The sequence below is a fragment of the Tachysurus fulvidraco genome, chromosome 1 (genome assembly GCF_022655615.1).
Source record: "Tachysurus fulvidraco isolate hzauxx_2018 chromosome 1, HZAU_PFXX_2.0, whole genome shotgun sequence".
In the NCBI taxonomy this organism is placed as follows: Eukaryota; Metazoa; Chordata; class Actinopteri; order Siluriformes; family Bagridae; genus Tachysurus; species Tachysurus fulvidraco.
Window position 1 is genome coordinate 6,917,565 of NC_062518.1, and position 17,347 is coordinate 6,934,911.

General features: G+C 40.5%; 1 protein-coding gene across 1 annotated transcript in view; it reads right to left on the reverse strand.

Annotated features, from left to right (window-relative positions):
- The window catches only part of tle3b (TLE family member 3, transcriptional corepressor b), a 52,948-nt gene extending 36,390 nt beyond the window's left edge, over positions 1-16,558 (reverse strand). The window contains exon 1 of the mRNA XM_047808993.1: positions 16,466-16,558. Within this exon, the coding sequence (XP_047664949.1) occupies position 16,466 (1 nt within the window). The 5' untranslated portion in view covers positions 16,467-16,558. The remainder of the gene's footprint in view (positions 1-16,465) is intronic.
- Positions 16,559-17,347: the final 789 nt, after the last annotated feature.

The following is a 17,347-nucleotide window of genomic DNA, read 5'->3' on the forward strand; positions in this document are numbered from 1 at the left end:
CAATAGCACTCATCTCCACCTGTAAAATCGCTCTTTAAAAAGCTTTTCACAACTGAGAGTGGCTTCCACCACCGAAACTCGGAGTGTGTGCTTCAGAGGTGCTAATTTTTTTTTTTGTGCCTCTGTTGTCTTTTTTCTTTTGATCGGTCCATTGTCTTCTCAGCTCACCTGATTTTGTCCTGTTCCTCCCTACTGTGAAAACTTCAAAGTGTTGGCTAAATTGTCCCTTGAGGACAATTCTGTAATGTTAGGCACAACACAAAAGGGTGTCCTGGTTAATGTGTGACTGCTGTACTTTCAGTCAACACACCCACACTCCCAGACACCCTATCTAATGAATGTCATAGTGGACGCTTCAGTCTTTTTTACTACGTGTGAATGACAGATGACCCTGTCTCTCTGATGACTCTCCTAAAGTTGTCACGGTAACCTCTTATCCAATGAGAACGTCCTGCTAAGACTGAGGTATCACTTCCTCACATGTCACTAGAGATACACAGCAACAGGAGTCCCATAGGCCTGTCCTAAGAGTCTCATTAACACATTCTAACCCTAGGGCTGAGCGGTTAAAGCACTCGATCTCACATCTTTTAAGCATTCTCAAAATGGAAATGATGACATGCAATGTAATAAATAAGCAGATATACCGGTTCTGAATACTATGAAGTATACAGTAGTCTATTATTCGTCTCAACGTATTTTTGCCGAAGCCAAAAGAGAAAACAACTTCACTCCCTCCACTTTGTGTTGTAACATGCCATGCTGAGACAAAAAGAGAGCAGGGTTTTGGCTGTGGCTTTTTAGCGCTGTGGAAAAAAAGGTCAACGCTCTTTTGTTGTTCGGGTCAGAACAGATCTACGGCCTCGCCGGCCCTCGGCGCCGTTTCCAAGGGAACAAGCGAACGTTTCAGAGTCCCTAAAAGGTGGCGCATAAAATCAGTGCATCTCCGTGGGGACTTCAGGCTTTCTGCTAAGGGAAAAATGGAAGTGCTTATTGTCGCAGAGTGAAATAACACAAATGGAGCACATTCGAAGACCAAGCTACAATGACAAAGGTCACTGTGGCAGTGGTCTGGGATGCAGAGCCTGAGAGTGCATTTCCTGCTGAAAACACCGAAATGGGGAACAAAACTAGTTTCTTGTTTAGTAAGTGAATATTCTTTATGACTCATGTCTTCTTCCACTTTCTATCCTCCTACACCAGTTGCACTGCATATGAGAAAAGACCCTAATCATGATGTTACACAATTGATCTAAATAGGTAAATAACACACAATATTACATTGTGCTAATTTATTCATTTTAATAGTTTATTTTTGAGTTCATTAACTTCATGGAAACGTTCAGACATACTGAAAAGTTTTCATTTAATTGTTTCGTTAATTGTAATTATTGCGTACGCAATTTTGTGCGTTCGTGTGCCGTGTAGCTCACAGATATCATATCCTCATCTGATGCTCCACTTATGTTGTTACGTAAAGATGTTAACAGAGAAAATAACACGAAAGGCATGTTATGAAATGTCATTTAGTCAATCTATAGTCATTATATTAACATCCGGACATCCGGTGTTACAATAAAATGACAAATTTGTGCCTTATTTTTAAGAATTTCCTTTTTTAGCTTTGACACACTCTGTATGGATCTTAATTATAAAAAGCACAAAATCTACACAATCCTGCCCATTCTAAGACAGTCTGGACTTCTGTTTACTCAAAAACGAAACACTCGTTAACTTGACTTTCTCCAGTACGAGTAAGACAATCAGTAGTCCCGGACGACGCAGGATCAGAGAAAAAAAAGGAGGATCTACCTCTTTCTGGGCTTTACTGATAAGGCTTATTAAATTGAAGAAGTGAGCGGAACGAGAACACCTCGGTGCATGCAGCTGCACCCAGGATTTAACACGACTGAGACCAAGACGGATGACGGCTGCCTGCACAAAATGAATAACTCAATCGTTAAAAGGTGATAATGTGGTTTTGCGATTTGAGAGAATCTGAGGCAAATGCGTGTGGCTTATTCACGCCCCCGACCCTGTTCCAGACAGCAGCTCTCGGCACATTAGCATGTTAATGTGGCTCTAAATGGGAGCTGGTAGGATTATCCTCGGCTTGGGAGAATCCCCACCCTGCCTCGCTGTTGACTTCATTGAGTGCTGCTGCTACCCAGTTATCAGCCTCTAGTCCTCTTATCAAAAGCCTGGAAAACTGCCCAAGGTCCATCTCCTTCACTCAGAGGCTGCTGACTTCTATTGCCTTCATAACACACACACACACACACACACACACACACACACACACACACACACACACACACACACACACACACACACACACACACGTACTAGCCATTTCATGCTACATCCACCTTCATTATATTCAAATATCACCTTACACATCACTCCAAATACCATTTAGGCACTATATAAATTTTATTATAGCCAGACTGTAAAATAAAACTGAGTTTTTCTTAGTTAAAGATCCGAGAACTCCAATTGAGCTCGATCTTTATTTGCCCAACCTGCAACTATGGTCTCGTTCTTGCAAGTCTTGTGTCCTGGAGTGATTATCAGTAGAGGTCTTGATAGTAAAGAGCATAAAGAGCATTTGCATTATTAGCTGATGTGTAATGGAGGACATCTGAACATCACAATCAAGTGCAATGGTCACAATCAAGTGCAATGGTCTTGATAGTGACCATTGCACTTGATTGTGATGTTCAGATGTCCTCCATTACACATCAGCTAATAATGCAAATGCTCTTTATGTCTGATGCCCGGGATCATCGATCATCTCCCATTATTCTCAAAATCCCCCAAGTAGAAAACACATACACACCTACAATTTTTTTTTGTTGGAAATTTCAGACTCAAATCAAACACAGTTCAAATCAAATAGAAATCGGTTCTTTGTTTAAAATCACCACATCGTCTTAAAGTGTCGAAATATTTGAAGAGATAATGATGAAAGCTCAGCTTACTTTGAAAATTCCTGTCAAAACAACCAACCTAAAAAAAAGAGACCTCCTAAAATCAGACCGCAAGAGCGGGACGCAGTAGGATTTCTAGTGCTAAGCGTTCAGTGAAATTACACTCGTTACTCTCTTAACCTCTCAGCTTATACATTTAATGCATATTGTTCAGGCACTAATGTGAATCTAATAGGAAAATGATGTTGTTATGAGAGTGAGGAATGGAACTCTGGACCTATTGAGGTATGCTTGGATAGTTTAAGTGGTTCATTTTCTTTATTAAACACATTTAAGCAGGGAAATGTTAACCAAAGTGCTGGACATACAGAATTTAATAGATTAACATATACGACATCAGTGTACACACAAGATATTACACCGAGACAGACTTTTCTATATTATTGCAGATCTGGGCAAGTAGTTTCTCTTTATTAATATTATCCATGTTCGAGAATTTCTCAAGACTACTGAAAATGACTCGTAGGACTGGGACTTATTATTTTTCTGGGATTTTCTACACAACGTTACCTCAGTCAGATTTTATTGATTGATTCACAGATATTCTGTACTAATTGCTTTCTTACTTTATTCACAATAGTTATACTGTACTGCCAAATCTCTCTCACACACACACACACACACACACACACACACACACACACACACGCACACACAAGCGCACACACAAGCGCACACACACGCACACACACAAACACACGCACACACAAGCACACACACGCACACACACGCACACAAACACACACAGACGCACACACAAGCACACACAGATACGCAGACACACAACACACACGCACAAACACACGCACACACAAGCACACACACGCACACACACGCACACAAACACACACACAAGCACACACAGATACGCAGACACACAACACACACGCACACACACATACGCAGACACACAACACACACACACACGCGCACACACGCACACACAAACACACACACATAGACGAACACACACACATACGCAGACACACAACTCACACACGCACACACATACGCAGACACACAACACACACATGTACACACACATACGCAGACACACAACACACACACGCACACACAAACACAGACACACGCACACACACATACACAGACACACAGCACACACACACACTATACATTCACTAATACACACTAAAAACCTATATCATTTTTACAGATAATTATTATATATATATATATATATATATATATATATATATATATATATATATATATATATATATATATATTCCTTATATTCATTCATTTTCTACCGCTTATCCGAACTACCACGGGTCTTCGGGAAGCCTGTGCCTACTTGTCTAATATTTTTCACTAATATTGGCTATTTTTAGGACAAAGCATTTCAATCTGATACGCAGTCACCTGATAATATAAAACACAAAATAATGTAGTATTAATGCTGGAACTAAATGAACAGGGCTGATTTTATCTTGGGCTACACTAATAATCTGGTAGTTTGGTCATAAACCACTTTCTTTCTTCCTGTTAAAACAAAGTGTTGTGTATCTGTATAGTATACTTCATTTTACACAGAGGACAATCTCAGTCTCTACCTAAAAAGCTTTTAAAAGCGCAGACTGAAACAGCTCTAAAAAGTGATGACTTACCCGTAACCTGTTGCTGTTACCGAGCTCCTGCCACTTGCATTATTTATGCCAAAAAATCTATTCAATTGCTTTTTAAAGCTTGCATTATGTTAACAAGGTGAAAAAGTCATGGCGGCCGTGCTCGTCTTGCACAATAAAGAATTGATCCGAGCAGGATGGGCCGCTTTTAACCTTCAGTTTTAAAGCCTCCATTAATGGTCGGTGTAGCACTTTCCTAGCATGCATGAAGCTCTAATGGCACAGCGATGGAGGTGCTGTGTACAGCAATGCGTATCACAGACAACACGAAATCTCTCTCACAGTTTAATCACAAATGGAGTATAAAATTGAGTTTAAAAGAAGCTTGAGGCCACGAGATAACATGAATTACTGATCGGTGATGTGTTTACGTACTCGTGCAGGTGAGAGGTGAAAATCAGATTTCAGATCAGGTTCCTCGACACAAGGCTAATTCTCAGCAGCCAGCTACAGTTATCAGAAAAGATGAGCCTGCACAGGACTGTGTCCCCGGCATGAAATCCGATTTGTCTATTACATACCTGAAATTGCTCAAAAATGGTCCACAAGACAAACAAGAAAAAGTGAGTAAAATCAATGACTGTGCATGTAACACTGAGTGAGGAGTGAATGTCAATATGCTACAGAGAGGCTCAGAAAAATGACTGTCTGTGTCTTAAAAAGCTACAAAATCAAACTTTGTACTTTGCGCACTCCAACACCCCATACTGAGGTAAACGCTGCTTCAGAAGTGTTTTTAAGTACCATTCAAAAAGAGTTCCTGAAAGTCGATGATGATTTCCAGAAAAGTAGGCAATTTCCAGGCCAATAAGCAAGTGGGATAGAAAACAGCATGCAGTAATAAGTGAAAGCACAGTGGTGCTTTTTATGTTGCAGATTTCTACTATTACCTCAAGAAGACTATAAAAATGGCACAATCTTACCAGTGGCATCTTGGCATCTTAGCAGTGTTTCAATAATCTACTGTAAAAACATGCTTAGTTAAGTTATACGTGTAAGTTGCGCTGAAAATGGGGCTTTATAAAGCAATCATTATAGCTGTATAAAAATATACGAGACGCATTACGAGATATGGTGAAAGGCTTTATACATTTCATTCATCTTCACTAGACTCAGAGTCACAGTGGATCCTGTTGCTGGCTATAGTGGAAAAACTGGGAACAAGGAAGGAATATACCCCAGATGGGATTCCAGTGCATTACTGAGAACCTTAAACACACATTTATTCAGGATCGGGATATTTTTAGGAGGTGGGAGGAAAGCCACAAAGAGAGATCATGTAAAATTCCTGAAGTCAGGATCATGTGAAATTTTCTGAGGTCAGGATTGAACCAGGGACCCTGAAGCTGTGAGGCAGCAACATGACCCACTGCACCACCACCCACTCATGGCAAAGGAGAAGTATTAACAGGAAAGGATCTTATAATATAAGTATATTAAATCTCCTTTTACAAATGACATCTCATCTTGTTATATTACAAATAATTAGAAATACTATCTAAAAATGGCAAGTTAACAGTTTGATAGTGTAACTTTTTATTAACGAACATGCCATTAAATTTGGTCCATTAGACGCGAACTCGTTGGATTAACTTTCTAAGAAACAGCTTCATTACATCAGGCTAACTTAAAGTGAAACATGGCTCCAAACACCCGGATAAATAATCAATAAAAAAAAACAATTACAAGTTACTTGATTTAAACCAGGAAAGGCGCTATCACGCCTCTAATTGAAAATGTGTTTAAACTAATAGCTTTGCTAATTGTAAGGCTAATGTGTTTTTGTAACCGAGTGGAAGCTTCCACCCATTCCCACTATTTTATACATCACCACTGGCCAATCGCCCCAGAGATGATAAACAGTGTTCGCAGAACATGCTAATTCTCCTGAACAACCCCTAAACAAATAAATAGCTTTTCTGGCTTTTAAAATTTTATATACTGTATACGTTTAATTGGCTGAGTGCAAATTTGTAAACATTTGCACGTGCATGAAAAGACGCTACAGTTAAGTTAAAAAATCTGAAGCATTTTTATGCAGATTGCAGATTTCCTTCTGTTTTGTATCTTAAACTTCAAATGAAAAGAAAACTCTTGTTTGTATTTCCTGCATGAGATGAAGTGATATCGGAGATATTCAAGGTCTGACCGAGGTGACCGAGACAGTTCTATGAATGAAAATCTAGCATGAGGAAACGTGATCTATAGAGATCGATCCATTAAAAGTCACAAAACATCATGTAAAAAGTCATCGAGAAAATTTTCGGTGTGTTTCCAGCTTCGGTGTTTAATCTACCGCCTCACACAGAGAGCTGAGAGAAGTCCAGCTCTGTGATGTATATGTGAGAGAACAGTTTCCAGGGGGATGGAGAAGAACAATTAAAGTACGTCTGTTGAAGTCAAGCACCCCCTTTCAGGCTTTTTGCTCATTAATTGGGATTTGGGGAGGCTGAGGGCATCAGGGTTTGAGTGGCTTCCTATGAATGACAGAGACTCTCACAGGCCTCTTCAGAGCCTGGCCAGAGCAGATGAGTTTCAGACAAAACGTGATCAACAGCATGAGGTCACAGCCAAGAGCCTCTCTCACTGCCTATCTCTCAGACACACATATATACACTTCAGCTGCGTGAAGGGTGTTTTGAGTAGGAGGGAGAGCTGGGAAACATCAACGGACACGCACACACATGCAAGCGCACACTTCCTCAAAGCCTTAGTCAAGCTGGAGCAATCTGTAGTGAGCTCTAATTTGCTGCATATATCTGTGTGGAGTGGAGAGTCAATCTGCTGTTGATGGGAGTTGAATGATGTGGGCATGGTGAAGCGGAGATTTTAAGATGTCAGCCGTGGCAAAAACAAAAAAAGCTTCCTCTCTCTCTCTCTACATATATATATATATATATATACACATTTACAGCATTTGGCAGACGCCCTTATCCACAGCGACATACATAAGTGCTTAAATCTCTTTCATTGGATACAATAATGCTGGTTCTCCAGGTTACCTACGTAAGATACCATGAGTTTAAAACATTGTTCAAAGGTACAATAAAAAAGTTTCCAATTTTTTTTTTTTAAATAAATGCAAAAGATAAGGAAAGAAGTGCTAGTTGAAGTGTTTCCTGAATAAGTAGGTCTTCAACAGCCGCTTGAAAATAGCCAGTGACTCAGCTGTCCGGACCTCTAGGGGAAGTTCATTCCACCACCTTGGTGCCAGAACAGAGAAGAGTCTTGTAGTATACTTGCCTCTTACCCTGAGAGATGGTGGGACCAGTGGAGCAGTGCTGGTAGATCGGAGGGTGTGGGGTGCAGTACGAGGAGTGATGAGGGCTTTTAGGTAAGAGGGAGCTAGTCCATTTTTGGCTTTGTAGGCTAGCATCAGTGTTTTGAATCGGATGCGTGCAGCTACCGGAAGCCAGTGGAGGGATCGCAGCAGCGGGGTGGTATGCGAGAACTTTGGCAGGTTAAAAACAAGCCATGCAGCTGCATTTTGGATCATTTGCAGAGGACGGATTGCGTTCATAGGTAGACCTGCCAGCAGTGCGTTACAGTAATCCAGTCTAGAAATGACACCAAATTTTATATATATATATATATATATATATATATATATTCTGATTCAGTGATCTGAAAAGTCACTGTTACTCCTGATTACAGCTGTGACAGAGATGCTGTCATGCAGGTAGAGAGTCTAATGTGAGATGTGGAGAGATGTGAAAAGGAGAGAGAAAAAGAGAGAGAGTTAGGAAGAGTGCGTTGCTAACATCTTGAGAGCTACATGCTGCAGGTGATGATTATAGAGAGACAACTCCTAGGGACGAGTTTTACCTAAGTGTTAAACGACCGAGTTAAATCGCCATGTCTTCCAAACATGCACATAACATCTCAGGGACAACAAAAAGTAATTTAAACAGGAAAACAAATCTACATTTTTCTCTTTTTACATCTAACTGTATTGATAGATCGATTGCTTGTGATTCGATATAAGAGAGGGGGTTAATTAATTTCATGGATAACTGACAGAATATGACCTGTTTACTCGAAACGCACTTATAACAGAAGTCCAAGGACATTTGTTCAATTCTGTGACTAAACCTTTATGCAAAACAAACATTTTTATAGCAGGCTTATAAATGAAGCTCTAGATCAATTTACGCTACTGCGTATTGAATTCTCAAATCTGATTGGTCGAAAAACGTTTATTTTTCTATAACAGAACATCACAGATTGTAGATAGTGCAAGACAAATCACTGTGTTATATCAATGCATCATTATTTCAGCTTCTTACCACAATATGAACCTAACAAACTGAAATGTTAATAAGATGATGTTTTCTTCAAGCAGATGTTGATTTAAAACCTCTACATGGAAGGAGACTCCAGTGTAAGTGCTATCCAGTAGTCAAAAATAATGTTGAATCTTTAAGATTTCCAGACTTTTTGCTTTGAATTTTTTTGGTAACATGACAAGCTGTATTTTTTTTGGAATAAGAAGAGAAAAAAGAGATGCAAATTCATGTCTGTGGTAATTATAAATACAGACATACAGTAAGTCTGAAATGACCGGAGTATTCCTTTAACCAGGAATTAATCCACTAACTTGTTATTCATGTGAATTTGTTCTCTGATTTTAATTTGAACTACCGCATAGAACTGTGACATGTATTGTGTCTCCTGCAGGCCTCTATTCAGACTGGACGTGTTTATGAAGTGTAATTGTGTATGAGCAGAGAGGAGACTGGAGCAGGCTGACATGGCAAGACAATCAAGCCCAGTGTATTTCACTCTCAGTACCAGGCAGCATGCTGCACATAAAGGCTATCTGTCCCTGCAGGGCATCTCTCTGTCAGCCTTCCTAGCTGCTAATTTTGTGACCTTACCAGAATAAAGAGAGAAAGAAAAGACGGGAAAAAAGTCATCTTTCACTCTGTTTCATGCTCATTCTTTCAAGTTCTCCCCCTCTCACTGTGTCTCATGCATGCTGCCATGCTGAGATCGAGAAATCCCCCTCCAGGCGAAATTGACTTCACACGATCACTTCCACGTCTGGTGACTGACATGAGCTCTCTAAAAATATCTCCTTCACCGGCAACGGATTGCTTTCGAGCTGCACCTCCTGTCAGAACACACTCAAATACAGGAAATGTGTATATGTGTGTGGTGGGGGAGGAGTGGCAGGAATGAGAGGAGGAACGAAAAAACTGACAGCAGTGGGAGAAGAGTGCACCCTATGAACATGGAGTTATCAAGCAGCACCAAGCAGGGGTTGAGACACAGGATCAGACAAGCCTGAGGCTGTCTTGCAGAGTACACACACACACACACACACACACACACACACACACACACACACACACACACACACACACACACACACACACACACACACACACACACACACACAAAGACAAAACCCAAAACTTCTCACTCATGCCTCTGAAATACATACTGAAGGAGGTGGGATTGATGGAAATGATGCAGGTTTAGCAGAAAGCTGAGGATCGAGTGCTCCAAGTTTCCAGACGCAACATATTTGACAGTCAGACAAAGCGTTAGCAACATAATAAACACTCATTCTGTGCTTGTTTCAAGGGAAATGACTCTCTACAAGGTCGTTGCAGTAGTTTGTCTGACTCCCCAGTGACATATCTGTGTATGCTAGATCACGTGTTTTTGGTTGTTTAGATAATCATACACTATAGCCAAGAATTATGCTAGTAGTGACAATATTATTCAAAAACAAAATCCTGAAGCTCTTCATCCTGAAGACTGAAGTGTTGAAAATGTTTAATTACAACTTTACCTGATAGGTATGAAACTCTGACACTGGAGACTCCTTCCACAAATGTTAGATAAACTCACTGTTTATTTTTATATTCTACTATATATTCATTCATTCATTCATTCATTCATTCATTCATTCATCTTCTACCGCTTATCCGAACTTCTAGGGTCACGGGGAGCCTGTGCCTATCTCAGGTGTCATCGGGCATCAAGGCAGGATACACCCTGGACGGAGTGCCAACCCATCGCAGGGCACACACACTCTCATTCACTCACACACTCACACACTACAGACAATTTTCCAGAGATGCCAATCAACCTACCATGCATGTCTTTGGACTGGGGGAGGAAACCGGAGTACCCGGAGGAAACCCCCGAGGCACGGGGAGAACATGCAAACTCCGCACACACAAGGCGGTGTGAGGCGAACGTGCTAACCACTAAGCCACCGAGCCCCTCTATTCTACTATATATGCGTTATTTAAATATTATACACTTTTAAAATTCTTTCCACCATCAAGTCCTTGGTAGATCATTTAGCATGGCTGTGGTATAAATAATATAGTACAGTACGTTAGCTAGCTTGTGGTATAGGTAAACAGCTAGGTCAGAATAATACTTGCTAAAAGTTTGTGTAGCTACAATGCTCAGAAACCTGACTGATGACGCTGGCAAGATTCATTGTGACAATCTTAACCAACTATACACTAATATCTCATACTGATTTTATCCGAGCCACTCCCAAGCTCGGATAAAATAGGAGGGTTGTGTCAGGAAGGCTATCCGGCATAAAACCTGTGCCAGATCAAATATACAGACCAGGTGACCCCAACGAGGGAGCAGCCGAAAGGACAACAACATGAAAAAAAATTCTTCATTAATCCATTAAAAGAAACAAAAAAGAACTGTTAGACACGTCAACCTCTTCTTAGCTCCGCCCTCATCCATTCTCCCAGTATTCAACTTAGGGTTATGACCTTGCTTGTGTCACTGATCTATAACACTCTCCTCCAGGACGTGACAGCACAACCACAGCTCTGATGATCCGGATAGAAACACATTTTCCTGTTAGGCAACACTATAATAATCATTCTATGGTCTTTATGTGAGAGACAGAAAGCAATTAGACAAATCAACAGAGATTAATGCTTTGACTGTGTGTGTGAGGCAAAAACCATTAGTCTTCTTTACCAAAGAAGATTAAAAATGTGCTTTCTCTTAGTTCTCTAATTACAAGCCTGTGCATGTTAATGTCTCTCCAACTAGCCTGCGGTTTCTTGGCAATTAGCATAAGTAGCACTGATGGCAAGCTATAAACAAATAGAATACTCAGTTTGCTTTAATGGGATAAAGTCATGTAATATTCAGTTACTGCTCTGAAATATGTGAATTTAATGGCGGCTCTTTCATTCTCTGATGTATAAATGTTTTAGCCTCGGCTTTGCCCTGGATATCCATTAAAGCCCCATACGCCATGATGGTGCAATAATCTTTTAGTGGCAACATGCCAATCTCATTTTACACACGCCTTGATAGAGTACGGTTACACCGCAGTGTTTCAGATTAACATAGGCAAAGTTTGTGGAATGCACCGTCAGGACTGTTTTCTGAGTTACAGTGTAGAAAATATGATTTTGGAGGAAGGCCTATATTTGGATGAGCTTGCGCAGAGGCAGCAACCACTGATTTACAAGGCAATAAACGTCACTGTTCATGACATATATCCTCGGCCCACGTGTTGAGCTGTGAGGCTTGGCAAGAAACGAGCGGTTCACTTAGGTTTGGATTCTAATTGGTGCTGTTATGATTGCATTCACAGCTAAATGATACCGAGCCAAGCGATGGATGTGACATCATATTCAAGGTACGACGCTATTAATCATTCCTCCGAGCAATGATATGTGTTGGGTTACATCCCAAATGGTCGTTTGGTTTGGGACACAGCCGCCTACTTCTTCTTTTTTGTCTCTATTGGAACAAATCGGTGCAGCCAAAACAACTTACTTGGGGGAAATGAACCACAACCGCAAGCAGGAGTTCATATTAGCTCTGCTTTTGGATTGTACACTTTTCAAGCAATTGATGGGGGATTTGAACAGAGTTGAGACAAGGATTATAAATGAATCAAGCATGAATCCCCAGTACAGCAATGCTGTCGATAATTCTTTGGCCTTGAATAAATGCTTAACGGTTACCTAGGCTGTGGGGCTTGTACCAACATTGCTGGTAATAAGCAGCTGTTGCCCTGGTAACACAACTGTCCAGAATATGGAAAGAGAGAACTCTAGGATCAGAGCGAACACATGGGGACAGGTGATTACTGTATAATGACCTTTATTAGGATGCTTTACTGTTGGCTAGGTCTAAACGTCACTCACACCCACACACATGCTGTTTTTTTTGCAAAGTAGCTGCCTTGTGAGTGCCATATGCCAAAAAGTTCTCACATTTAATGTGAGAAGTAAATTACCTTGTTTTGAATAAATTTGAAGGCTGCATTGACGGTAAAAGCATTACAGTTGACCTGACCAGTCCTGGTAATGGAGTTAAATCTTTTTGTGTAGTCTTGTGGTCTGTCTTTATGAAGGAAGGTCATGTCCCAATCCCAATATCACGAGACTAATACCACAGGATACTTAAGACTCAAGATCTGGACACGTTGATGTTTGTAGATTACTAAAACATTGCAGATTTTCATGTCTAAACTAACACCATGTGAAAGGAACAGTCTGGGGAATTCCATGGACTGGAAGCTTTTACCTTTTTTTTTTTACTTCAGGTATAGTGCACCATATATGACATTGTGTTCCTTCTGAGAGGGTATATAAAAAGCCAATTTGCCCTTTAAGATACAAAAAAACCATCACAAATTAACAGGAAATTGTGACTTGCTAATCTAAAATCGGGGAGCACGGTGGCTTAGTGGTTAGCACGTTTGCCTCACACCTCCAGGGTTGGGGGTTCGATTTTCGCCTCCGCCTTGTGTGTGGAGATTGCATGTTCTCCCCGTGCCTCGGGGGTTTCCTCCGGGTACTCCGGGTTCCTCCCCTGGTCCAAAGACATGCATGGTAGGTTGATTGGCATCTCTGGAAAATTGTCCGTAGTGTGTGTGTGTGTGTGTGTGTGTGTGTGTGTGTGTGTGTGTGTGTGTGTGTGTGTGTGTGTGTGTGTGTGTGTGTGTGTGTGTGTGTGTGTGTGTGTGTGAGTGAATGAGAGTGTGTGTGTGCCCTGTGATGGGTTGGCACTCCGTCCAGGGTGTATCCTGCCTTGATGCCTGATGATGCCTGAGATAGGCACAGGCTCCCCGTGACCCGAGAAGTTCGGGTAAGCGGTAGAAAATGAATGAATGAATGAATAATCTAAAATCCTGCATCCTTTACCAGCACCATCACCGGCAGAAATGTCAGAAACTCTGTAAACAGACGATATCTTACAAAAGTAGATATAGTCTGAATTTTAAATCTGAAGTAAAAGTAAATAAAATTATTATGATTATAATAGCGTTTATTTCCTACTCTATATTGTCATCTGTATTGTGTTTTTGACAGAGAACTGACATTCTCCAATGTTTACTTATAGTGAGAGTGTTATTTGTCACTGATTCTTGGGTTGACTGTCAGAGCAGACTGGCAGCACACTGGAAAAACAATGGCATGATGGGTAAACTCTCCACTTTATCCCCCTGCATGGCAATCACTGATGTGTACTGTGTATCTGTCAGGTTGAGGGTTCTCAGTTTGACACTGCGCACTCGACACAACACACTTGTGTACACACACACACACGCACAGTGTGACTCGACTGTCTATCATACGTGCAGTCCATCTTCCTGAGTTGGCCATTAGCTGCATGAATTCACAGACACGCACGCTTGCACGCAATCTCTCTCTCACACACACACACACACACACACACACACACACACACACACACACACACACACACACACACACACACACAGGTTCTACGTGCCACATGTCCCTGATGTCACATAATCTCTTTCTCCTAGTATTCTCCATCAGAGACCCACATTCTAACCTCCCGAAAACATTGTGTCACCCCTGAGATGTTTGGTCCGGGTACTCTTTTTTTTTTCTCCGTCTCTTTCTCTCCTTCCGCCTTGCTCATCCCTTCTTCTCCCAAGGGACAGCAAGCATGTCAAACCCAGATCTGAAAACACATTTTCAGCTCCAGTGAGCAATCGACTGTAAGGATGTGCCGAGCTGCTTGTCCCTTCTTCTCTCTTCCCTCCTATCCTTTTTTCACTTCTGGACAGGCCAATAAATCCATACCGCCCAATGACACAGCTCTAACACTTACCACAGCTTTTTACACATGCATTCGCCTTCTTATTTCTGCTGTTTTGTGTGTGTGTCTGTGTGTGTGTGTGTGTGTGTGTGTGTGTGTGTGTGTGTGTGTGTGTGTGTGTGTGTGTGTGTGTGTGTGTGTGTGTGTTTCTTCATTGGCAAATGCATTGTGTCTAGAGGATGCTGACTACACAACAGCTCTATCGATAATGAGCTTCAGGGACTGGTGATGGAGCAACCATATAGAGCTGCATCAAAACCACTCACTGAAGTCTGCTAATTACTTTCTGGATGTAAACAATCTTTCTCGAAGTGGTGCTTGGAAGATAATGTACCTGAATCCTTTTCCGGTGGAATTATATTATTTGAAAAGCTATGTATCTTAGAATCAGACAGTTGATGCTGTTCTAAAATAACACTGCTATTTATATTTCATATACAATGTTATATACAAACACAGTTCTTAGATGTGTTGAAAAAAAAACACCATCTGTGGTACACTAGGTTTTATAAAATGGTTTGTTTTTAATACTTAATCCCATCGAATTCTTAAATCTGATCAGTCAAAAGGCTTGGACAGTAATTCCAGGTAGCATTGAAATGAATTATATTAATGCATTTCATTCTTATACATTGTCGTTTTTGTAGGAACAACTCATTCTCAGAGACTTGTATAGAGGAGGCTAGAAGTCAAATTGAAATAATAAATCGATTCAAAATGATTTATTTAACAAATAAAAATGATTAATGTGTCATATATATGTTTAACATTTACTTAGGAAAGTTTTTAGGACAGAGGACATTGAGCTAACATGAAAAGTTCAATTGCTTGTTAATTAACTTCAACACTGTGTACATACTGTAAAGGCTCCAGAAATTTATGTGATCTTATTTCTTCTCAGTAAGTCTGATTGTTAGGATATTTTGAATATTGAACTCAAGAACAAGATAACAAAAGTTATCAAGTGGTTTAGTAACATTTTTAAGGCAGAAGGTAAACTTTCATTGGTGTGTGTGTGTGTGTGTGTGTGTGTGTGTGTGTGTGAGACAGAGAGAGAGCGAGAGAGGGAGAGCGAGAGAGAGAGAGAGAGAGAGAGAGAGAGAGAGAGAGAGAGAGAGAGAGAGAGAGAGAGAGAGAGAGAGAGAGAGAGAGAGAGAGAGAACCAAAGAAATAAACATATGCATGTGCATGAACCAACTCTGAACACAAAGAACTTAAAATCTTGACCTAACTCTTAGACTTATGTCACTGAAGGTGGATTTGGCTCAAAATGATCATTTTTTGATTTGTAAAAATTTGCTAATAGTATTCTCCATAAAAGGCAGAAGCATCTTATATGTCAATACATGCAGATGTTTTGTAGCTTGTAGTTGTGCACACTTAGGTGACATAAGTGTTAGAGCAGTTAGGGGTCGTAAGAGAGAGAGCTGTGTTTGTAATAAAGGGATGTATTTGCTGCACTGCTGCCATGAAGCACACATAGTGTACACTCACTTGTACTGTGTTACATAAATCCTCAAAACATAAGCAAGAAGATTGGAAATTAAACCCAAAAAATAGACTAATGTTAGAAATAACAAAAACCCCAATAAAACCTCCTAAAATATAGACTGGCTTTGTTCTATATGTTTCTTCAGAGAGGTTGATAACTATGCAAAAAGCCCTAATCTACACATATACATGACCAGTTCTGAGAATCAGCAAAAAAAAAAACAAAGAAGTATACATTGTTTTTCTTACTTTCTGTCTTTTGAGGACACTTTACCGCCTCCTTGTTCCACTCTCCCTGGGAGAATCTGCTTATTTCAAACAGGAAGTGGGTGCTGAGGTCAAGAGTTTTGAGAAACAGAACATGGCACTACACAGGAAGTGCGTCACAGATTAGCAGGGCTGCTGCGTGTCTTGTAACACCACAGATTGACCGCAGTCTAAAATTTGTATAGCTTATAGCGCTAGTGCACTTTTGCAGTGGAACACAAACAGACCACTCAACAGCTTTAACTATAACCACAGCCGTGAGGTACAGACACCGAAACCTAGCCGTTAGCAAATCTATTGTCTGCATGACATATAGAGCAGAGTATCGGTTTGAGAAAATGCTCTGATGTTGTTCTCACTTGCACCTTATGAGACCTTTTTTTTGTGCCTACACAAAAAGGAGCACAACTGCACAACTGGGCTAAAAATACAGCTGAATCTTTTCTTAGCGTTCCTGTTTTGTATCCTGTTTGATGCACATTTAATTCCTGACAAGTTTTGCTGTGGTTTGTTAAATGTGGAATACATTTTTTTGCAATATTTTATGACGTACTCTTCACAATATAGTGTATACTGTGTCTATGGCAGTCACCGGAAAAAGTGGCAGCTATCGCTATGACTAAATTGTGGCAAAAAAGCCAGATATTATTATAAAATCTGTTTGTTTGTTTTTTTCAGTCTTCTTACAGGCTGGGAAAACCCCGGTAAGCAATTAAGATCTTTTTGTGGTGAAGGGGCTCAGGTACCTGGTGAACCTCAGGGCAATGGAGATGGAGATTAATACACCAAATAGGGTCAACCGTAGTGAACAGCTCTGAGGGGAGAGATTGAACAAAGAGCAGTTCTAATAAATTGAATGAAAAC